This window comes from Dipodomys merriami, unplaced genomic scaffold, assembly GCF_024711535.1.
Source record: "Dipodomys merriami isolate MVZ:Mamm:240054 unplaced genomic scaffold, mDipMer1.0.p SCAF_3, whole genome shotgun sequence".
Classification (NCBI taxonomy): domain Eukaryota; kingdom Metazoa; phylum Chordata; class Mammalia; order Rodentia; family Heteromyidae; genus Dipodomys; species Dipodomys merriami.
In genome coordinates this window covers 18,700,737-18,725,754 of record NW_027204492.1, presented here as the reverse complement: position 1 = coordinate 18,725,754, position 25,018 = coordinate 18,700,737, and the positions used below count along the sequence as shown (strand labels likewise).

At 38.0% G+C, this 25,018-nt stretch overlaps 1 protein-coding gene across 6 annotated transcripts in view; it reads right to left on the bottom strand.

The window, feature by feature from the left end:
• Positions 1-727: 727 nt before the first annotated feature.
• Enox2 (ecto-NOX disulfide-thiol exchanger 2) overlaps positions 728-25,018 on the bottom strand; it is a 325,263-nt gene continuing 300,972 nt past the window's right edge. For all 6 annotated transcript variants that reach the window (XM_070039729.1, XM_070039733.1, XM_070039730.1 and 3 more), the window contains 6 exons: positions 17,110-17,291; positions 14,257-14,364; positions 11,841-11,996; positions 10,683-10,791; positions 4,301-4,386; positions 728-2,109 (listed from right to left, as the gene is read on the bottom strand). In XM_070039729.1, the coding sequence (XP_069895830.1) occupies positions 1,978-2,109; positions 4,301-4,386; positions 10,683-10,791; positions 11,841-11,996; positions 14,257-14,364; positions 17,110-17,291 (773 nt within the window). In that variant the 3' untranslated portion in view covers positions 728-1,977. The remainder of the gene's footprint in view (positions 2,110-4,300; positions 4,387-10,682; positions 10,792-11,840; positions 11,997-14,256; positions 14,365-17,109; positions 17,292-25,018) is intronic.

The window sequence follows — 25,018 nt, the reverse complement described above, 5'->3', positions numbered from 1 at the left end:
CTGATGAATCAAAGCCCTTCCCAGCAGTGTTGATGACAGAGATGCTTCAGTTAGGAAGCATGTGTAAAAATAATCCTCGCTTCCTGCTGGGGTCACAGCATGGAGCTTGAGGGGAGAGCCAATGTTCAGCATGAATGAGCTGGCATGGAATACTATTTCTAGTTGTCAAGCAGGCTTAGCATCTTCTTCCAATATCCTGGTAACTCAAAGGGAGAAGCTGAGATGATCTACTAAAAGATTACTTAGAAGTCATTCAAACAGAACACAACACAGGTATAAAAAGGAATATTTATCTTTTAAAAATACAACTTTCAACACTACTGGCATGTCATTTACAAAGTACTGTCATTAAATACTCTCCATTGGCCTTGCTCACTCAGTGCATTCTCTTACCTTCAATTGAGCTCAAGGCAGGGCATGCTTGTACTATTGTAAGCACCACCACCATTACCACACAAAAATAAAGAACAGACCACCTCTGCTTATACATACCAGCTCAAATCCCTTTCTTTCCTTTCTTTTTCTTTCTTTTCTTTTTCTTTCCTTTCCCTTCCTTTCCTTTCCTTCCCCTCCCTTCCCCTTCCCCCCTTCCCCTTCCCTTTGCTTTCCTTTCCTATCCCTTTCCTTTTCTTCCCTTTCCTTTCCCATCCCTTTCCTTTTCTTCCCTTCCCTTCCCTTCCCTTCCCTTCCCTTCCCTTCCCTTCCCTTCCCTTTCCTTTCCTTTCCTTTCCTTTCCTTTCCTTTCCTTTCCTTTCCTTTCCTTTCCTTTCCTTTCCTTTCCTTTCCTTTCCTTTCCTCTTTCCTTCTTTTCTTTCCCCTTCCCCTTTCTTTCTCCTTCCCTTTCCTTTCATCTTTCTGAATGGTCCACAGATACTCCAGCACTGCTATATGCTCGTGGGTACCACAGAACTAGAACTGTCCCCAGGAGTCAGCAGTGCAGTTGGACCTGACCTAGTTATAGGAGGCCTCACACATCCATGTCCCATTATCTATTCATTTGTTCACTATGACTCATATCAACTCTTTACATTTAGCATAAACACAGTATTTATAGTAGTACAGTTTTCAGTTCAACACTGAGAGCAGAGGAAAAGGGACCAAGAGACTGTAAGAAGGCTGGGTGGGGGGGATATTAAAATAAATCCCTTCTGCTAATATGTGTGTGCATGTGCACACACTCACACATGAGCACATTTTACTTCATAGAAAACTAAGCATGCCCTCCTTTAAAAGCCAACTATTTACAAGTGATTCTGAGTAGCATGGATATGCTAGTCATACTGGTTACTAGCTTTTTGTGAATATAGCTAGAGTTCCTTTTTAAAATTCTGAAATAGACTTTTTACTCAGAAATAACTATTAGAGAAAATAACTTTGGAACATTTGTCAACTTTTGGTTCATAATAGTTTTGCAAAAAGCCACAGACCATGCTTTGTCATTTCAAAGGCGAATTGGTCAAGCACCTTCTAGAGGACACTGATGGGGGTTTCATTTATTGGTCTATCGGGGACTGGAAAGACAATGACAGTTACACAGAGTAGCGCTCCAATCATCTCTTTCACTAGTAGCAACATTAATGTGAAGAGAGGTTTGGAAAAACAAGTCACAAAGGAATCATCAAAACATTTCTGTTTACAGTGGTTAAAAAAATATCAGGGGTCACAACAGTAGTACAGACACCAAAACACTCCAAACACTTCTTAGCCTCAGGACTTTTTCAATAGTACTAATAAGAAAAGACAACCAATTGCCAGAAAAGGGGGAGGACGTTACACAGCACTTGAGGTTTGAAGCAATTTCTTTTTAGGGCCTGTAGCTCGAGGTGCTGTTCTAGGATCCTTATTTTAACTCAAAAGATATTACAGGAATGAAATTTAAAGCAACTCCCAATTGAAACCCATTGAAAATACAAATCACTTTCTAAGCTTTGTCCAACATGTTTACTTTTAGGATCCTAAATTGTTAGGCAAAGAGATTCAGGTTAGTTTCAAGCCCTCAAAGCCACAGAACTTCCATCTTTTCTCCAGGCTGGCTCCAACCCCAGTCATTTCTTGTTTGAAGGTATGCTGGAGTCTGCTCATGAGACATTCCACATCACTGGTGCAGATCTGCAGGACGGAGAAGACATGCCCCATTCAAAATCAGCTTCGTGTGTAGTATGGTTCATGACCATTCTGGTTCTTTTTTTCCTCTCTGCTGCCTACTTTAGAATCTTGGTGGTGTTGGTATGTGTGTGTGTGTGTGTGTGTGTGTGTGTGTGTGTGTGTGTGTGTGTGTGTGTGTGTGTGTGTGTGTGTGTGTGTGTGTGTGTGTGTGTGTGTGTGTGTGTGTGTGTGTGTGTGTGTGTGTGTGTGTGTGTGTGTGTACGTTGGGAGGTGTGCATTTGTATGATTTGGTAGATCAGCTGCGACTACCAGACACAGACCACTAACTTTGCTATTGTGAAGAGCTTGTGTCAGTTGCCTAGAGAGGTTTGGGTACGTAGCCAGCTGAATGATGGCTTCTTAGTGCTGATGATCCTATGTGTAGACCCATGGAAGCTGCTAAGTCTCTTGGGAGGGGAGTGGAGGCAGAAATGGCCGTCACCAGAGCAGAATTTATTCATACATGCATAGCTCACAAAGGAAAAGTAACAGGAATGGGGGATGGTTTGGTTTGTATTCCTACTTCTGTTTCTCTCTCTCTCTCTCTCCTTCATACACACATACATCAAAATCAAAACTCTTATATTCATTTAGTGCCTTTTCAGGTGGATGTGTTTCCATTAGCAGCTACCTCTAGAAATGTGAACCTGCACACCAGGCTTTACTGAAGAGCACCAGGCATCCTTAAAGAAATCTAGAGTAGCTGCCACACTGAATGTTCCAGAAGTGAGAGGACAGAACTTCCAATTGTGTTGGTATGACTTGAGGCTTTTGTTGGGAGGCTGCTAAGGAGGAACTTGGCCTAGGTTAGAACTTCTCTGGGCTGGCAGTAAAGTAGATCCTGTGCACTGACTGAGGTGAATTGCAGTGTATAAAGAGCAGAACTATTCCAAAACATGCTAGATATTGTATAGAGAGCTAGACATATAACACAAGCATAGTATGTACATAATAAAAGGTCTGAAGATATACCAAACTGTTTGCAGTGGTTATTCTTGAGGGGTAGGATTATGTGCAACTCTCACTTTTTCTTCACTATACTTCTATATTGCTTATATTTTAAGACAATGTACATTATGTTGTTTTTGTAAGCTGAAAAGGAGCCAGAATTATTTTTATTGACATAGCGCTTAATTTCCTAACATTGCAACTGACTACTTGATTCTGGTACTCCCATTCCAATCTCTTTCCCTGCCCAAAGGGACTATTTACCTGTTGAAATAGCATCACTTCCTAGAGGGAAATGAGGGGGGAGTGAGAGCTAGAACGAACACAAACACGATCAAGGAAGATGTATGACCACAGCCAGAATATAGTTAAAGCAATTAGGTCCTATGTTAAGATAACATAGGCTTAATGGTTGAACATTTTGGACATCGAGCTTTCAGGAATCTGTATGCAATAGTACTTGCCAAGATGCCCAGATCCTGCGAAATGGTGACTACCATCCATTGAAGGCTACTTATGACAAAAGGTAGCATGAGCATATTCATTCTGAGAAGCCAAGAGTCTCCTGCTGCAAAGAGGCGTCTTTCACTTCCTAGGGAATTAGCTGCAGATTTGCCTGGAGTGGAAGCTTCTTCCCACAGGCCAATATCGAGGAAAGGAAATGGCCCATGACATCAGCTGTAAACAGCTACACACTGTTACAGAAGCCAACAGCTCACTGTTGCATCAATTTCTCTTTTGTCCATGCCTCCATTGTTTCACAGTAGACAATGGCAGTGGTGATGGTGGGAGGGTAGTGGAGTTAGACTTCCATTTTGGAAAAATAACAGTAATGGCTAGAGACCCACGACAGAACTTGTATGGGAAAGCCTATTGTGCTTAACCTAGAGCTCATATATAAATTAAAGGAATGTAGGTTCTTTAAGATCTATCCTGAAAAGAGGATGGCCAGCTCATTTTAGTTTGCCCACAACTTCCCCGGTTTGAGCACTGACAGTAAAATTCCCTGTCTCAGACAAACTAGGACTGAAGGTCACCCTACTTGCCAAAAGGGAATCTCTACATGGAGTCTCAGGGAGACAGCAAATGAGGGGTTAATTTCCTCAGAGTGATAAGTAATGGACAATGTATGCCCAAACAGACTAAGGTTCCCTAACAATCATGAACCCTCAGTTCCCAAGCATTTCCATTTTGGGTCCCCACATACCTTATTATCAAGACGGTGTAAGTAGGAACAGATATATTCAATGCTTGCTCCAAATGGGTGAACATGGAGGAAGGTGGAGATAATTCCTATGGAGACAATATCCTAGATGTTATACTCGAGCATGCCATGATTTGAGATTCCACTATTAAGTAAACAAATTCATATGTATACATGTGCATAAACACAATACAGATATACTGGACACTATACATATATTTTACACATTTAATCATCTGAATCACCATGTGATGGAGGTATTGCCATATCCCTTTCACAAAAGAGGATGTGGAGGCACAGAAAGGTTAAATTGCTCATGACCACACCCTGGCAATGGTAGAGCTGACATTTGAACTCAGTACCTCTTTAAAAAATATCTTTAAGTAGTTGTACAAAGAAGTTGCCACTTAACAATGTAGTTTATGAATACACTATATCTTGATCAATGTCACTTCTTTCAACATTCTCATCCATCCCTCCCCTCCCCATCCCTTCCCTCACTCTTAATTTTGTAGGATATACATTGGATTCTTGTCTGAATTCTTCCCTCGTCTCCTCTTCATTTGCTTACCCTTTCCCCCTTGACTCCACCCCACCCCTTTTGCATACCTGATTTTTGCTGTTTCAGTTTGCTGAACTTTGACTTTGCCTTTTTTAGGAATTACACTATTTGAGATCTCCTATAAATCTACCGTATTTCAGTTAATACATTTGTATACATTTACATGCTAGCCAATGTATTTACTTGTAAGTTTATAAGCTAATTCTAGCTGCCACATATAAGAAGAAATATGTATCGTTTCTCTCTCTGGACCTGCCTTACTTCAGATATATTCAATGCTTGCTCCAAATGGATGAACATGCAGGAAGGTGGAGATAACATTTTTTCCCATCTTTCCGTTTCTTTACAAATGATACAATACCATTGTTTCTAACGGATGAGTAAAATTCCATTGTGTCAGTGGCTTTTAATCAGTACATGTGCTGCCTCTATATACCTTACCACATGCAGAAAAACTGATATTTGAGAAGTCACTTCCATCATCTGTAATGTTTATGAAACATACAAATTATGGAATTTTATGATAAATTTAGATTATTATGGGTTTTTTTAGTTCCTTCGAATAGACTTCAAATTAAACCACAACATCCTAGGCATTAATGATATCTTGTTAAATGTACAAATCAGACATCTTCCCTGATTAACCTAGTGCCTCTCACAAGACAATCTGCTGATTGTATTTGGGATTTATTTTGTAAGTAGCTCTATAAAGAAAAGACAAACATTTCACTCATGGCTCACTCAAGTGGCTACTAGCATTCTGTGCTTAGAGCCCCAGCTGTTATCATGTAATAAGAATTCTTTTTTTACATGCTTCAGGAATGCCTATGATTTTGACTCAGCCTAACTCTGGGAGTAACTGGAAGCTCAACAACTGCCTTGATTGGTCTGACCATAGGATAATTGTTCTAATAATCTTTGCTCATGCAACAACTAGAAAGATTTCTTCTTTATTTCTGGTGCTGGGGTTTCAACTTAAAGTCTTGCACTAGCTGAGCAGGCACTCTACCACTTGCATACCACTAGCCCTTTTTGCTTTAGTTAGTTTTTAGGTATGTGCTTACCTTTTATTCTTTGCTTGGATCTGCCTAGGTCTTTCCATTTATATTGCCCTTGTAGTTGGGATGACAGGTGTGCACTTGTAAGCCAAGCATTTTAATTTTGGTGGGACTAGGGTTTGAACTCACAGCTTTGCCTTTGTTAGGCAGGTGCTCTGACATTTGAGCCACATATTAAGACTTTTTGGATTTTTTTTTCCTTTCAAATTAGGTCTTGTGTTTTACCTGGGCTGGCCTAGACCTCAAGATTTCCATTTGCTCTTCTTGTACAGCTGGGATGACAAATCTGTGGCATTGCGTTCAGCTTTTTATTAGTTGAAGGGTCTAACTTTGAACTATGAACCTCCCAATCTCCAACTCTGCAGTAGTTGGGATGACAGGAATCCACTACTGCATCTTCCCTAAATAATTTTGAATTCACCTATTTCTACAAGATCTGATTGATAGATCTAGAAGAGAATTTGCTGAAGACTGACATTTCAATAAAAGTGACATTTGATTTAGTTGTAAACTATAACCTTTTTTGGTCCAATTAAGTGACTGGCAAGAAAAGGACAAATTTAAATTGTGGCTTAGAGTTCACATTGTTCTTTGTGCAAATCTTTCAAAGATAAAACGGTAAAAGAGTCTCGAGGAAGACCTCATGGTAAGTTTCAAAATTTGTTTGAAAGGGATGCTACTGCTTCTAGTATTATTGTTAAATGACTACAGAAGTTGAATTTCTAAACACTGTCGCTACTTGAAAAACAAAGTTTGAAGAAAACAGTCTATATTCAAAGAAATTCTAGATGTCATGACTAATAGAGACTGACAAATGGGAAGGAATATATCCATAGATTTAAAAACACTAAACATTTTTGTGAGTTTAAATTCAAAGAACGGATCCTAAAAACAGAGTTCCCTTTCTCTGTCAGCCTGAGTATGTTCTTTAAAAAACAAAATAAACATTTTAAGAACTTTTTCTTTTTCTAGGGCTCTTCATTTTCAGAGCCTGCCTTCTCTCTCAAATACTTCTCCACAGATCTCCTTGATGCCATGCCAATTTGCCAAAAACTCTGATTTGGAAAACATTAAAAGTTGTCTCTTTCAAGAACCCTATTGCATTATTGGTGGAAATATAAACTAGTAAAATCACTTTGGAAGGTGGTTTGAAAATCTAAACATAGATTTTCCCTATAACCCAGCCATTCTACTCCTGGGCATTTACCCAGAACATTTTAAGTCAGGATAACATAGACACTTGCACATCCATATTCATTACTCCACTATTCACAATAGCCAAGTTATGGAAACAGACCAGATGAGTAGATAAAAACATAAACACAATGGATGAGTAGATAAAAAATGTGGTACATATAGACAATGGAATTTTATTCATCTAGTAGAAAGAGTAATATTATGTCATTTGCACAGAAATGGATATACCTAGAACAAATCATGCTACGTGAGGTAAGCCAAGCTCAGAGAGACCAATGGCACATTATTTCTCATATGTGGAAAATAGATCTAAAATATAAGTGGACACATTAACTTATACAGTACTCTAGGCATTCACACACAAACAGACTAAAGGAAGATACTCTTAGAGGAGGAACCCAGAGGCATAACTCCTCTGAATATCTAAAATACTGTTTATCAAAATGAATTCCAGGAAATGAAAACATGGTTTTGTTGCTGTTGTTTGTTCTTGCTTTTGTCTTTTGTCTTTTTGGGGGGGAGCACAAGGAGGGCAAAGGAATGGTGGGAGAAAGAGTAAACAAAGGCAGTCATGGTATTCAATATACACTATGTTAAAATGAACTATGCAAATTGTGGGCAGGGATGGGAAGAGGAAAGTGAAGGAAGAGTGACATTGTCCAAAATCTTACTCCTCACCTGGCTGATGAAATGATAACCCCTCTGTACAACTCCTTAATAACAACACACATTTAAAAAAATTGCATTTTTCTTGAAAATTCAGTGGCGGATCCTCCTGGGAATTTCACTTTCTTTTGAGTCAGAGGGTCTTGCTGTGTGGCTAAGCCTTGTCTAATATCCTCTATCCTGAGTTTGAGTACTGGGATAACAGGAAGTTGCATACAAGTCCTGCTTTTTGTGAGCACCTTTACTAATATACCAAAGTCTTAATTCTGAGTATAACATCTATTACAAAAGAGGCAAGTATATCTTAGAAATATTTATGCACAAGCCATCCAGGGTAGAGGACTTGTGAGACTGGAGGAGGGCCACTTATATGGTTCAGTGTTTTAGAAGGCAGCTGAGATTAACCAGCCTCTTCTTAAATAATTAAATGTATTGAACCTCAATCAGACATTGCTCTCCAAATAGAACACAAAATCAATATACTTGTGGAAATAGCACTGTAAATGTAAAATGAGTACTATTTACTAAGGGCTTACTATGAGCCAATTATCATAGTAAATGCTTGTTATTGCTTTATAGGGTAGTCAATGATCTTATGCCCATTTTGTAGATGGTGAAAATGAAGGTCAGAAAATAAATTGTGGGGTCAAGCTGGGAAGGAAGGACTGCTTGACTTGCTAACCACTTGTGTAATCTTGCCTTTCTGAATGAGGTTTTTTGTTTTGTTTTGTTTTGTCGGTCATGGGGCTTGAACTCTGGGCTTGGGGGCTGTCCCTCAGCTCTTCAGCTGAAGGCTAGTGCTCTACCACTTGAGCCACAGTGCCACTTTGTTTTCTGGTGGTTCATTGGAGGTAAGAGTCTCACAGACTTTCCTGCCTGGGCTGGCTTTGAACTGTGATCCTCAGATCTCAGCCTTCTTAGTAGCTAGGATTACAGGTGTGAGCCACCAGTGCCTGGCTTCTGAATGAATTTTTATATAGTGAAAATAATTCCAGCAATCACTACCATAGAGAGCCTCCTAAGTCATTTGTCAACATGATGCAGTAACAAAGTAAATCTTCAGTATTTGTTCTAGTTCTTAGCACACAACTCTGACAACCCTTTGGAATTTTCTGCGTAGGGTGTCTTATTTTATTTTATTTTATTTTTTAACTTATGTTTGAACTCAGGCCCTTGTACTTATTAGGCAGGTACATGGGCCATTCTCTAGCCCTTTTTGCTTTAGATTAGTTTTTAAACAGGGCTTCATTTTTTTGTTTCAGTTGTCCTGGAAATTGCAATCATCCTATCTATGCCTCATACCTAGCTAGGCTTGCAGCTGTATACTACCACAGTGGCTTACCTGTTCAGATGAAGGTCCTGTTAACATTTTTCCGGAGCTAGCATGAACTATAATCCTCTTGATCTCTGCCTCCTGAATATCTGGGATTACAGGCACAAACAACTGTGCCCAGCTTTTAAAAAATCTGAGACAAGGAGCCTTCAAGATCTGGAACCTGGTGGCAGGTGATTCACTTAATGGGAGTATGCCTTTGAAGGGGGATATTGAGACTCCAGACACCCCTTCTTTGCATCGAGGGTATGAGGTGAATAATTTTTCCATACATTGGCACCATGATGTGTTTGTTGTTATATAAAAGGCCTGAAATCAATGAGGCCAACCAAACACAGGCTGAAATATCTAAAATCATGAACCAAAATGAGCCTTTTAATTTTTATTTCTTTATTTTTTGTAGGCTGTGGGCCTTGAACTCAGGACCTTGTGCACTGTCCCTGATAATGCTGTGCCACTTTGAGTCACAGTAGCACTTCTGGTTTTCTAGTGGTTAATTGAAGATAAGTGTCTTATGGGCTTTCTTGCCTAGGCTGGCTTTGATCTGCAATCCTCAGATCTCAGTCTCCTGAGTAGCTATGTTTACAGGTGTGAGCCATTGGTGCCTGGCTTGCCTTTTCTCTTTATAAGTTGATTTGCTTGTGTATTTGTTACCATAAAGGAAAGCGAATCAATGTATTAAGGGATCTGATGTTTGAGCCTAAATATCTCCTCATATATCCAGATTTGTGATACTGAGCCCTGTAACCCCGAGTATAAAGTTAACTTCCACTTGTATGGTCAGAATGCAATTGAATTAAATTGAATTGTAGGATTACCAAGTGATGTGTTGGAAAGTTGGGAAAAGTGTTGGAAAAGACACTAACATATTCAGTGTCAGTAGGTACAAGATACGTTTTATTTGGTATGAGAGTGATGAGACAAAAACTATCAACTGTTCAACTAGCAGCATGAAAAACCTTGAGAAGCATACACTTGCTTCTAGAGGCTCAGTAGCCCCCAGAACATAAGGTAAGCTCAGCTATCTTTATATACAGATTAAAAATCAGTCTACAAGCTGAGTGCTGCTGGCCTATGCTTATAATCCTATCTACCCAGGAGGTTGAAATATGAGGATTGTGGTTCAAAGCCAGCCCAAGCAGGAAAGCTTGTGAAACTCTTATTTACTACTGAACAAGACAGAAGCGGAGCTGTGGCTCAAGTGGTAGAGTGTTAGTCTTGAGCACAAAAGCTCAGGGATAACAGCCAGGCCCTGAGTTGCAACTCTACAACCAGCACAGACACAGACACACACACACACAGACACACACACACAGACACACACAGACACACACCACACACACACACACACACAAATCTACAATATGCTTACCCACTCTTAGATATACTTATATTGACACAGTTGACATGGTAGTAAATCTACTTCTTCTGACTCCATCACAGTCAGGACTCTGAGGTCTTACTGTCAAATATCATAATCACAAGCATCATAAATGCTTGTGATTCTTAGGAAGTTCCCTCCCCTTCTCCTCTGTATCCTATGAATTGTATGTGTACTGGCTTCCTTACCCACTAGCAGTGCTTCACGTTCAGATTTGATAGGACTGCCATTCATCGTCTTCTCAAGAGGGTAGTCATTTTCCTGGTTTGATGCACACAGTCGAGGAGCACAGTTTTCCTGTGGGGATAACATGTTTCCTATATCAGTTCATCTTATTTAGAAAGTGAGTTGGTTTCAATGAACTGGGTAACAAGTAACTAATTTTTCAGATGAGATCTCATTGTTTTGCTTAGGCTCATCTTAAACTGTTGGACACAAGCCATCCTTCCATTTTGACTTCTTGAGTAGCTGAGAATATAGGCAATAGGCTCATAAAAGTATCACAGGATAATAAAAGCAACATTGTAAATTATTGAATTGTAAAGAAAACAGTATGGATTACAAAAGTACCACAGATAATCCAAAACATCTTTAAAAGACTTCAAAACAAAAGAAAAATGTAAACACTTATTTTCATCAGTTTGTTATTTCTTTTTGCTTTATCCTTTTTGACTCTATATAAGTCATCTGGAGAGCCAGACTCAACAGTTATTATGTATTAGGTGCCAGAAATTGGTAGTCATGTATTATCTCCATCGGACAGAAGAGGAAAGGCTAGGATAAATAGGGCAAGTTTGCTAAAATTACATTGCTAAGGAGTGTTAGAGCCAACGTTTCATAACAGGTCATTTAGTGTTAAGAGGATTATTCTTTTTGTCTTTTTTTGAAATGTTATGTCCACACTCTGATATGGTTAAGTGCCATGCCTGAATGAAGAATCTGTAATATAGCCAATCCACTCAAAGGCACTTAACTATTGGCTTTGGAACTAAAAATTAATGCTGATCTCTATTAACTAGAGAACTCACTCTCACTTTCTTCTCTTTGTTAAGGACAGTTAGAATATTCCCGACTTTACGGTAAGAAATGACCATGACCAAAAATATCATTAGTCAAATGATATTTTCTCTGTTGTTGATTGTTTTTCTTTTCTGGAGTATTCCAGGTAGGTTTTATAATAGACCTTCAAGTGAAACTAATGCCCGGTAACAAGACTGAAAAAAATGCCTGCATACCATTCATGGATCTTCCCTTCTGTTTCTAGGTTATGAGAACATCTTTTCTTATATATGTGAAAGAGGAGGCTTCAGAAGAAGAAATGAAAGGAATCATTGCTTAAGTCTTACTGTTGTAAAAGAAAATGCTGGGGAAGTGCTTCTTGTGGGGCAGATCATGGCTGACTCAGATGCTTCATCACTTCTTTCCTTCCACAAGCCCTCAGTAGGGACAGAATTCCTTCCATTTTCTTTATAGATGTCTTCAAAGCTTCCCAGAAGCTGTCTCTGAATGAAATGAATGGTCTGTGCTGTGAGACATGTGGTATTGTGCATTTATACATTTCCTGGCTGTAGTCAAAGGGAAACCCTGTCTTGATGACCTAGTCAATCTTTGGCTTTGAGAATTAAACCCAGACAGTAACCATTATGCCACGTTTGATTTAAACCACTGGCTCATGTCTAAGCCAGAGGCTACACATCTGCCTCCAATTCCTTCAAAACATTAAATGATACAGTAAGCCAGTTTCTTAACTGTGAGAGTTTAACCAGCTGGGGTTGCTTTAAAATGTTAAGATTTCCTGAGAAGTTTTAGCCACCTTGAACAGAACTATGTTCTAAATGAAATGATATTGAAAAGATGTTTATTACCTTGAATTCTACTAGTAGATTCAAAGAGCCAATTGTTTCCACCAGTAAGGCAGATAAAATATGTTTCTCTGTTACATTGCAAAACACTAAGAATAACTCACATTGGGACTTACTGTCAAGAATCCTCCCTCTCTCAAACCTAAAAAAGATCACTCCTTACCATTACTTACTGCTTATAATCTGAAATCTTTTTTCTTTAGTCTAGCTGATGATCTAAGGTTTCCTAATCTAATTTTGTCAGGTTGAAATATTTGGTCACAAATCAGCATCCCACAGACCAGTTTATAATGACCTGTCATGAATTTCTCTAAATGAGCTTTATTTAAAACAATAGGAAAACATTCTGACTCATTGTTTTCTTTTTATCAAACAGATGTCTTGCTTGAATGTATCACACCACTTCATGAAATATTCAGTTTCAGAATGAGAAAGTTGTTATTTGGTGCAATATGGCAAGTGTCATCTATGCCATGTGACCTTTTGTTTCTTTCAATGAAATTCTTTGCAAAGCAGAAAGGTGCATATAGTAAAAATGCCCTGAAGTTAATTTTTGTCAATTCTAAGCATAATGCCATTAGTACAACTATGTATGACTATGTACGACATTAGTACGACTATGTATAGTCTTCTGGCTATACATTTTGTAGAGTCTTCTGGCTATACATTCTGTTTTATGTGGGATGCGAAAGAGCTGTTATGTAGCAGGTTGGGAACAATTTAGAACCTCTGGCATTATGAGTAAAGTCCTGATGAGTAGGATAGTTTTGACGCTTTTCAATTAAATGCTTGATGAATGAATTTCTCTGGGATTGTGCTCATTTCTTTAATAGCATCCACAAAACTAGAAAGTGAGTTGGTTTTGTGATGTGGAAGAATTAAAAGCATATTGCAAATGGCCTCCAGAAGAAAACATTTTCAATCATTTATTTCAACTACAATAAGATTGCCAATTCCTAATGGTACTCTGGAGATCGTCACCATGTTAGCAAATCACCCAGAGTCTGTATGTACTGCATCTTCCTGTACTGAGCACAGAAGAGACAGAGCAAGAGCTCCTGCGGTACTGTATCATTGCTGCATTTCAGACTTTTTCTTGAAGCACTAATCTTTCTTTTCTTTATGAGACATCATAAGTGAGTAGTTCTGGTCAATAAGCTTTTCTTCCTTAAAGAATAAGTTCAGCAAAAATATTTAGGCATAAATAAGAATGGAGATATATGAAAAGGAGACATCTATCAGTAGACTGCACACACCTAAAATAGACTGGGTACCTGGCTCAGTTGTGATGCACTAAGTCCATCCAGATGTTACTATGCTGTCTCAGAGATCCTCACTGTTGGTTCTTATTGAAGCAGGCTTTTGCTTAATAAAGCCCCATCTTCTCTTTCCTGTCCCTATTTTCTACCCTTAGAATACTGTGTCTCTGTTTCATCCCAACGTTTCCTTCTTTTTATGTTGGCTATTATTCTTTCTTATGGTGACTCATGATCACACTAGATGGAGTGTCTGTAAAGAAGTGTCAGTGTTCTAGCTGCATTTGTGTTTCTTCCTTTCAATCAAAGGTACTCTGTATCACATGAGTTTTCTGTGTTGCTATCAGCTTGATAAAATGAAACAGGGAAGGGTTGTGCACTCTGGTCTAAGACTGAGGAACTTAAGAGATAGACAAACATTATATCTATTGAAAAGCATATTCCACAGACCGTTTAAAGAGTGTCTAAATATCCATACCTCAAAGTAGATCTCTCAATAAAACAATTACCTAGAAAAGGGGATTTTAATACCCAACCACAAACATCCCACATGGATTTCTACTGCAGAAACTTCCAGAGAATTTTCATTGTTACCGAAAAAGGGAAAAAGGACAAGGGGAAAAGTTAATAGAGGACTTATGTACCTTTTCTTTAAGATTTTCTAACATTTTTTCCACCTGTAACTTGTCATCTTTGATTTTGTCAAGTTCAGCTTCTTTCCTTTTGTATTCCTCCTGAACTTTTAGTAGGTGCTACAGGAAAGATACAAAAAATCATCACTAATTTAGAAACTACATTTCACTGTCAATCCCTAAGTGAGGTTAGCTCTCAGGCAGACCTGCTTCAATTTCCCCAAAGCACAAATGATCATTTTTCCATGCAAAAAATATATCAAGATGATTTTTACTTTATTTGATTCCCATATATTTCTTTGAAGTCCATCATATTTTAGGAAGGAATTGATTTATCTAGTCACTTAATTTCTCTGTTCTGACTGGGGGTAAGGATGGGGTGCAATTAAGGGACATTAATTAAATAATTATCAATAGACATTAACTTAATGCTGTAAAGCATTCTCGAAAATAGCCATTTGCCAGGCCAAGTCAATTTCTGTGGACAAAGCAGTGATAAATCTAACTTTCACATGTCAGTTTCCACATCAGTAGGTAAGGAGTCAGAATTACCATTAATAATTACAACAAACACTATTTACTGAGTGCCTCATATTTGGTAAGTATTGAGCTGAAGATTTTACATATAAAATATTTAAAGAGGTTAAGACATTTCCTTCAGGCCATTCAGATAGGAAATGGCAGAATATACTTAAAACCATGTCAGGTCAACTCCAGAGTTCTTGCTGTTAATCACAGTCTTTTGAAACAAAACAGAAGAAAGTTTGTTTTTGCTTACAAGGCTATTTTTCTAATAAAAAGTGATAAAAATGAATGAAAATTAAGCTGTGTGCCGGTGGCTCACGCCTGTAATCCTAGCTACTCAGGAGGCTGAGATCTGAGGATCGTGGTTCAAAGCTAGCCCAGGCAGGAAACACTGTGAGACTCTTATTTCCAATAAACCACCAGAACCAGAGATAGTGCTGTGGCACAAGTGGTAGAGCACTAGCTTTGAGCTAAAAAGCTGAGGGACAGCACCTAGGCCCAGAGTTCAAGCCCCAGGACACACACGCACACACACACACGCACGCACACACACACACACACACACAACACACACACACACACACACACACACACAAAGAATGAAAATTTTGGGAGTTACCAACTTAATTCCCAACTGAGGTCTTTCAAGTACTGAAGCAGAAAAAGCTTCATCATTCTTAAATTGCCTTTATGTGGCATAACTGACCTTATGTGCAGTGGTTTTGAAATCAATGTAATAAGGGAGACACTACAAGAGTATTTCCAAACACTTACATCTCAAAGGCTTGCAAAAGGCCATGGGCAGAACTAAATAACGGTATCATGCATATTTTAAAAGTGCTTTGAAGTCTAGCTAAGGACACACATTTGGTAGAAGGATCTTTGGTATAACTTACATGTTCTATTTAAATTCTGTGATGACAATAAAAGGAAGGTACACATTACTTCACACTTTTTGCTAATAGGAAAGGTGAAATATTAATGTGATATTACTTGTCACATAGGAAGACAATGATGGCAGAAGAAATAACACAGGGCTGCTATCACTCATAATTTATAATTTCCAACCAGCAATTAGTTTTTTTCCCTACATAATACCAAAGCTTAGAGTTGAAAAGTATTGTACAGTTTCAGTTGCAAGGAAAATGGTCACTAGTACAGTTACTCAGAAGCACTGCCCCTTCACTATAGTAAAAGCAGGTGTTGTGGGCTCAATATAGTAGTAGTTACTCCAAACTTCTAGATACTGAGCACCTATTACATGACATACCTGAATGCAATTGTACTTGGAAGCACTTTACTTCTTATACTAGGAATTCTGTGCATGTAAACTCATTTTCAGGATTGTGAGAATAAAATAAAAGAAACTGGTATTTTGAACCCAAAGCACTGATATTTACAAACTCATAATGTTCAAACACACTCAAAGCAAGACTAGGACTCTTGCTGGGTGCCAGTGGCTCATGCCTGTAATCCTAACTACTCAGAAAACTGAGATCTGAGGATTATGGTTTGAAGCCAGCCAGGCAGGAAAATCTGTGAGACTATTATCTCCAATTAACCAGAAAAATGCAGGAAGTGGAGTTGTGGCTCAAGTGGTAAAGCACTAACCTTAAGAACAAAACTTCAGAGGCAGCATCCAGGTTCTGAGTTCAAGCTCCAGGACCACCCCAAATGAAAAAAAGAGTAGGATTCTTGCCATTTCTTCTAAGAGGGCATACTGTTTGTAATTCTGTCACTTACATACTTATTATTTCATCAGCACGTTCTCTTATTTAAATAATTGAAGCTTTTCATAAATACCTTGAGGCCCTATCTAGATCCCAAAGTAAGTGCCTTATGAAGCATAAAGAAAATTAGATTGCATTTAATATAGTAATGTTATATTCCTTGATGCTCATTCTTTGAAAATGGGTGATTTTGGTTGTATATTCCTGTAATTCTAGCTACTTAGGAAGTGGAGATAGGAAGATTGCAATATGAGGACAGCTTGGGGAAAAGTTAGTTAGACAATCTTAGAAACAAGCTGGGCATAATAATGTGCAGGCTGAACGAAAGTGTGAAACTCTCCATGAAAATAAGCTAAAAATAAAAGGATTAGTTAGGGGTATAGTTCAAGTGCTTTACCTATGCCTGGTAATCCATTGGTATCTCTGTTATTAGTCAGAATATTTTATTAACTACAGTACATACTCCTTTCCTCAGCCATGCCATAACTTATAATATCAAGAATAATAATAGGTTCGATATTATATTTGCACATAGGGGACGGTTTACAAGTGAAGAACTGATGCTATTCTTCCCTAAAGTATTAAAAATCTGGCACAAAAATGGCAGTACCTGTTGCATTCCTTGTAGGGCTTGTTGTAGGAGTTTTAGCTGCTGTTCCTTGTTTGGGTCATCTTCTCGGTGGGCTTTGCCTTGTTCTTGCTTGAGGAGTTCTACCTCATTCCGATAAGCATCAAGCTGCCAACGGAGGCTGTCATTTTCTTCCTTCAGAGCCTCTGCCTGCGACACTAATGCTAAACAATCCATGGAAAATGTTAAGCCATGTCTACATTCCTTTGTGGTTCACCTAAGTAATATGAAAGCTTGATATTTTAAGTTTATGTATACAAAAAGATTCTTGGTGTAAAACTTTAAGTCTGATTTGTTAATGGTGACAAGAGCAAAAAGCACACAGGCCCATTTTTATGTGAGCCAAGATCATGATTCATATTCTCTGTGCTATATATATCTAAGATATTTCCAAGTAGCATCATTTTATTTGAAATGCTCTAAACAATTAAGGGTCTTCTAATACAATGATCAAGATGCATTGTCTTCATAAACTGTTTTGTTAAGTGGCAACTCCTTTGTACAACTATGCAAAGATAATACAATATAAAAAACGGAAAGAGTCCTGCAACAATAAAATATGACTACTTTCCTCAAATCAACCATCTGCCTACAAAGTAATTTTGCTAAATCATGTTTTTAAATAATGTACCATTGACTGTTCTTACAGAAGAAAAATAAATGCATGAGCTAAGACCTAAAATTTTTACTTTTTTGCCTAGTATATGAGGAACTCCATTTTGCATTAACTGTAGACAAAAAGCAGGAAAAACTGAAAAATTAACGACTCTTCTTATTTATAGTCATCAAAGAAGTGCAGTCATATGGCAAACTGCTTCCCTTTAAAAATTGGAGACAGAGAATACAGCAAACTACAGCATAGAGGGCCAGAACTCAGAAGTAGGAACCTCAATGAGAACCAGAGCCAAAGTAGAAAAACTTCAAGGTACAATTGACAAATTGTGGGAGGCTCAGTATAGGTAAGTCTGTGAATGGAAGACTTTTGCCAGTTTTACCTACAGGAGCTCTACCAGGTCCTTAGAGTGAATATCAGAAAATCACCTTTCTGCTTCTGGCAGGAGAGGGGAAAGGAAGAACGATTTGAAATTTGAAACACAGGAGGCTACAGTGCTTGATAAGAAATGTACACATTACCTTGCTCATGTAATTGTAACCCTTCTGTACAGTATTTTCACAATAAAAAAAAAAACTTATTAAAAAAAAAAACAACAGTCCTCACCTGTTGAAAAATAAAGAAATTTGAAACACAAGAACATAAGGCCTAACCCTAGGATAAGCCTTACCTGCTGGGATTTTATTATTTATTTATTTATCTATCTATTTATTTATTTTATTTTTTTATTGTGAAAACACCGTACAGAGGGGTTACAATTACATGGGCAAGATAATGAGTACATTTCTTATCAAGCATTGTAGCCTCCTTTGTTTCCCCTTCCCATTCCTTCCCATCCTCCCCCCCCACTCAATCCTCCCCGCTCCTCCCCCCTCCCCATGGCCCACACCAAAGTTGTAAAGTTCGTTTTGGACATAACGACTTGTACATCTCATTGTTGAAATGGGTCCACCTGTATCCCTATTTAGACGATTTGTTTTTTCCCTTCCCCTCCACAAGTTATACCGACATCAAATACAGTGTAAGCAGGGGTTATACTGTGGGGGAGGGACATACAAAGCAACAAAGAAATAATCTTATAAATGTGTTAGAAACAATAGCATGAAAAAAACATTTGAATACATATCTTAGGGTTCATTTCACCTAACAGCACCTTATCTGACCTTTTCTGCTTGACTCAGACATATACCAGATATTGCAAATGAGGGAAACCATGGGACCTATGTTTCTTTGGGCCTGGCTTACTTCACTTAATAGAATTTCTTCCAAGTCTTTCCATTTCCTAACAAATGGGGCAATGCCATTCTTTCTGATGGAGGCATAGAATTCCATTGTGTATATATACCACATTTTCTTGATCCATTCATCTACTGAGGGGCATCTGGGTTGGTTCCATATCTTAGCTATAGTAAATAGTGCTGCAATAAACATAGTCCTACTGGTAGCTTTAGGGTGATCTTGTTTGTAAACATTTGGGTAAATGCCCCAAAGTGGGATTGCTGGGTCATAGGGGAGCTCTATGTGGAGTCTTTTGAGGAACCTCCATACTACTTTCGAAAGTGGTTGAACAAGTTTACACTCCCACCACAATGCAGTAAGGTTCCCTTCTGTCCACATCCCCTCCAACCTGCTGGGATTTTAAACGTCCCTAACTGATCTGGCTGGAGGGAAATACTCAATTGTAGCTCTCTCTAGCCATTCTGTCTAACCCAAGGATAGAGGAACAATGAACATTACAACTTAAAGTGGGAGGAGTGTGGGAAAGGAAAGCAGAAGAAAATGAAGGAGAGAGTACAGTTTTCAAAAAGCAAATGTACCACTACCTTACTTGTTCATCACCTTTACAATTAAAAAAAGAAAAACACCTGAGTTTCCAGTCCAGGACAAAGGTTCAGCTGAAGTCTGAGAACTAGAGGATGTTTTCCTTTTTCCCACACAAATGCCTTACAATCAGAATATCATGTTCTGGTTGTTTTACTTGGGATACCTCTCAATATGTAGCCCAGATATATTTGTTTTTGCTTCCTGACTGCTGGGATTACAAGTATGTACCACTACAACCTGCTCTCATGTCTGGATTCTAACTAAAATTTATAAGGAATACTAAATGGTTAAAAACCAGTTGGAGGATACAGAGATTTATTGGAACACATTCAGATGTGGTGAATATGTTGGAATGATCTGAGAGTTTTTTAAGTATATAATAAAAAATGTAATGAGGTATTAATGGAAAAAGTAGACAGCATACAAGAATTGATGAATAATATAAGTAGGAGGCTGGAAATTCTAAAAGAATAAAAAAGGAAATACTAAAGATAAAAATACTGTAACAACAAGGAAGTATGCCTTTGATAGGCTATCAGGAGACCGGATATAGCTGAGGAAAGAATCCCTGGGCTTGAGGCTATAATGAAAACTTTGAATACTGAAAACCTGTCTCAAACCATTTGGACTTCTATAAAAAATACCAAAGCTATGTTGCTTATGGACAGTAGAAATTTATTACTCACAGTTCTAGAACCTGGGGAAATCCAAGATCAATGAACTAGAGGTTTTATTGTCTGGGGAGAATCTACTTCCTGTTCATACATGGACATGGTGTCTTCTAGAAGTTTCTCACATCATCCAGGGCTATTTGCATAAGGACACTAATGCTAGGTACATCCCTCAAATCTTATCTCCTAATACTACCACATTAGTGATTACGTTTCAGCATATACATTTTTGAGGACTAGTAGAAACATCTTGGCAATTAAAAAAGCAACAAGACAAAAAACCAAATAGAAAGATAACAGAATATCCAGGAACTGTGGAATAATCACACAAAAGGCATAAACATGTATTGGGAAAAGCAGAAGGAGATAAATAGAAATAACTGAAACAATAATGATTGAGAATTTTCCCCGAATTAGTGTCAAATATCAAACTATATACACAGGAAACTCACATAACATCCAGCAATATAAACAGCCCCAAATTTACACGTAGGCTGATGAAACTCAAACTTAAAGAGAAAATGTTGAGGGAACCAAAGGAAAACCACACATTATCTATAGAGAAATTAATAGAAGCATTACTGCTAAGGAGCTATAAAATTAGATTGGAGTAAAATATTTAGAGGTTTAAGAAGAAAAGAAATTCTATCAATATAGGATCTTTACCCTGTGAAACAGCCTTCAGAAACAAAGAGCTGGGCACCAGTGGCTCACGCCTGTAATCCTAGCTACTAAGAAGGCTGAGATCTGAGGATCACAGTTCAAAGCCAGCCTGGGCAGGAAAGTCTGTAAGACTCTTATCTCCAATAAACCACCAGAAAACTGGAAGATGCTCTGTGGCTCAAGTGGTCCAGTGCTAGCCTTGAGCTGAAGAGCTCAGCGGCAGTACCCAGGCCCAGAGTTCAAGCCCCATGACTGACAAAAAAAAAAAAGCATGCGTGCACACATATGTGTGTGTGTGTGTGTGTGAGAGAGAGAGAGAGAGAGAGAGAGAGAGAGAGAGAGAGAGAGAGAGAGAGAGAGAGAGAGAGAGAGAGAGAGAGTGAGAGAGAGAGAGAGAGACAGACAGACAGACAGACAGACAGACAGACAGACAGACAGAGACAGAGAGGTATTTTAAGATAAACAAAAATTGGGAGAATTGGTTGCCATTAAATCTGCCTTAGGAGAACTGTTAAAGAAATGAACTCCAAGATATGGAGTTGTTGTTGTTTTAAATGTACCATGTGATTTTATTGTTTCCTTTGTATGTTCTTCCCCTATGGTATATCCCCTGCTGCCACTGTACTTGATTTTGGTACCCTGCATCTTGTATATACATTTGTCTAATTTGGGGAGGGGAAGGGGAATAACAAAACTGAAACAAGGACACAGGATGACCCATTGCAACAATGATACCCACAAGACAGTATATTGGAATTCAACTTTACAACTTTGTGTGTGGGGGGGGTAGGGAGTGAGGGAGGTGGGGAGGGAAGGGATAGTGGGAGAACAACAAGGGAAGGGGTAACAATGCTTGACAAGAAATGTACTCATTGCCTTACTCATGTAACTGTAACCCCTCTGTATAGCATCTTTACAATAAAAAATTAAAAAAAGATAAACAAATAGAAAAAGAAAAAAAGAGCTGTTAAAGAAAGTTGTTCAGAGAAAGGGAAAATGATATAAGCTAGAAGTTTAGATCTACATAAAACAGTAAGGGAATTTAAAAAATGAGTAAGTGCTCTACCATATAATTACTTAAAATAATTACAAAAATAATACATGCAATTAGGTATGATTTTATATTTGTCAAATGGCAATGACACAAGTTATGGGAGAGAAGAATTGGGAATATTTGGTTATTGTAAAGGACTTTCACTACCTATGAAGTGGTACAGTGTTATTTGAAAGTGGATGTGGATTACTTGCAAATGTACAGTGCAAATTCCAAGTCAGCCATTAAAACCATATAAAAATAAGTGTAGTTTATATATCAATAAGGAGGAAAATATAAGATACAAAATAAACTATATAAATGAGAAAATGCATGAAAGACAAAAACAAGAACAAAGAGCAAAGGCAGGAACAGAGCAAAAACAGTATTGTATATATTTACACAATTATATCAATAATTACTTTAAATGTTATTACTCTAAGTGCATAAATTAAAAGGCAGAGATCATCAGAGTGGATAACAAATGAAATCAACTACATGGCTCACAATAAGTATAATTTAAATCTTAACAACACATAGATAAAGATGTAATATCCTAATACTAATAAAAATATACTAGGAATAGCTCTATTAACTTCTGACAGAGTTAATTTCAGAGCAAGGAAAATGATCTGGGATAAAGACAGGCATAGCATAATGTTAAAGGGGTTAGTAATATGAAGAAGATTATTATAATCTTAATGTGTAAGATGCTGAGGTAGTGTCAAAATAAGTAAGGTACACATAGTAATCAAAACAGCTTGGTACTGGCACAAGAACAGACCTCAGGACCAATGGAATAGAATTGAAAACCCAGAAATGAACCTACAGACTATAGCCATCTAATCTTCGATAAGGGACCTAAAAAAATAGAATGGAAGAAAGACAGCCTCTTCAGTAAATGGTGCTGGCAAAATTGGTTAAACACTTATAGAAAACTAAAGCTAGATCCTTATATATCACCCTACACCAGAATCAATTCTAAATCGATCAAAGACCTCAGAGTCAAAGCAGACACTCTGAAAACATTACAGGATGAAATAGGAGAAACCCTAGGTCTCCTTGGCACAGGACAAAATTTTCTGAATAGAGACCCAGAAACACAAGAAATCAAAGAAAGGTTGGACAAATGGGATTGCATGAAATTGCAGAGCTTCTGCATGACAAAGGACATAGCTAGCAAGATCAATAGAAAGCCCACGGATTGGGAGAAGAGCTTCACTAGCCATACAATGGACAAGGGTCTCATATCTAAAATATACCTGGAACTCAAAAAATTAAATCCCCCAACAACAAATCATCAAAGAAACAACTGCCCAATAAATAAGTGGGCTAAAGACTTAAAGAGAAACTTCTCTGAAGAAGAAAGAAGGATGGCCAATAGACACATGAAGAAATGCTCAACCTCCCTAGCCATAAAATAAATGCAAATTAAGACATCATTGAGATACCACCTCACCCCAGTTAGAATGGCTATAATAAAGAACTCTAATAACAACAGATGCTGGAGGGGATGTGGACAGAAGGGAACCCTACTGCATTGTTGGTGGGAATGTAAACTTGTTCAACCACTTTGGAAAGTAGTATGGAGGTTCCTCAAAAGACTCCACATAGAGCACCCACTATGACCCAGCAATCCCACTTTGGGGCATTTACCCGAATGATCACAAACAAGACCATACTAAAGCTACCAGCACGACTATGTTTATTGCAGCATTATTTACCATAGCTAAGATATGGAACCAACCCAGATGCCCCTCAGTAGATGAATGGATCAAAAAATGTGGTATATATACACAATGGAATTCTATGCCTCCATCAGAAAGAATGACATTTCCCCATTTGTTAGGAAATGGAAAGACTTGGAAGAAATTCTATTAAGTGAAGTAAGCCAGGCACAAAGAAACATAGGTCCCATGGTTTCCCTTATTTGCAATAACTAGTATATGTCTGAGTCAAGCAGAAAAGGTCAGATAAGGTGATGTTAGGTGAAATGAACCCCAAGATAAGTATTTAAATGATTTTTCTTTCTTGCAATTGTTTCTAGTATATTTATAAGATGATTTCTTTGTATGGCCCTCCTCCACGGTATAACCCCTGCTTTCATGGTATTTGATGTTGGTATAATTAGTGGAGGGGAAGGGAAAAAACTGTTTAAATAGGGATACAGGTGGACCCATTGCAACAATGAGATGTACAAGTCTTAGGTCGAAAAACCAACTTTACAACTTTGGGGGCGGGGAGGAGGATAGGAAGGAGGGATGGGAAGGGGAAACAAAGGAGGAGGCAACAATGCTTGATAAGAAATCTACTCATTACCAGTGTAATTGTAACCCCTCTGTACGGTATTTTCACAATAAAAAAAATAAGTAAGGCACAATTACTAGAACTTCAAGGAGACATAGATGAATCCAATAACATTTGTAATAAACAGACAGATGCAGGAAGCAGAAAATCAGTAAGGACATAGTTGAACTCAACAGCCCTATCAATCAACTGGATTAAAGTGACACCTCTAACAGGTCCACTGTGATGAAACTTTGGACAATTGTTGATGGATTTCATGTTCTTTGTGTTTTGAGATGTCTCTTAGGCCTACCTGCTAAATGTTCCCTGAGACAGAATGCCCTAAAATATTTGTTTTCACTTTGGAGAAAGAACATTCTAGGTGTCGATGCAGTGACAAAAATTGTTGAAGATAAAAATAAAGGTCCTGTAAAAAACAACACAAAAAACTGACATCTGTAGACTCACCTACAAACAGCAAATTATACATTCTTAAAGTCACATGGAGGTTTACTGAGAAAGATCCCATTCTGGCTCATGAGATATATCATATTTTTAAGTGGAAATCATACAATGAAATTAAAGTTGAAGTTAACCATGAAAAGGCAGGTAGAAAATTCCCAAACACTTGGACATTGAGCAGCTTACTTCCAAATATTATATGAGTCAAAGAAGTAATCTCAGGAGAAATCAAAGAAGTATTTTAAAGTAAGTGAAAATACAACTTACACAAATATATGGGGTGTGTAGCTAAGATAGTGCTTAAAGAGAAGTTTGGAACATTGATAATGTGTATATTAC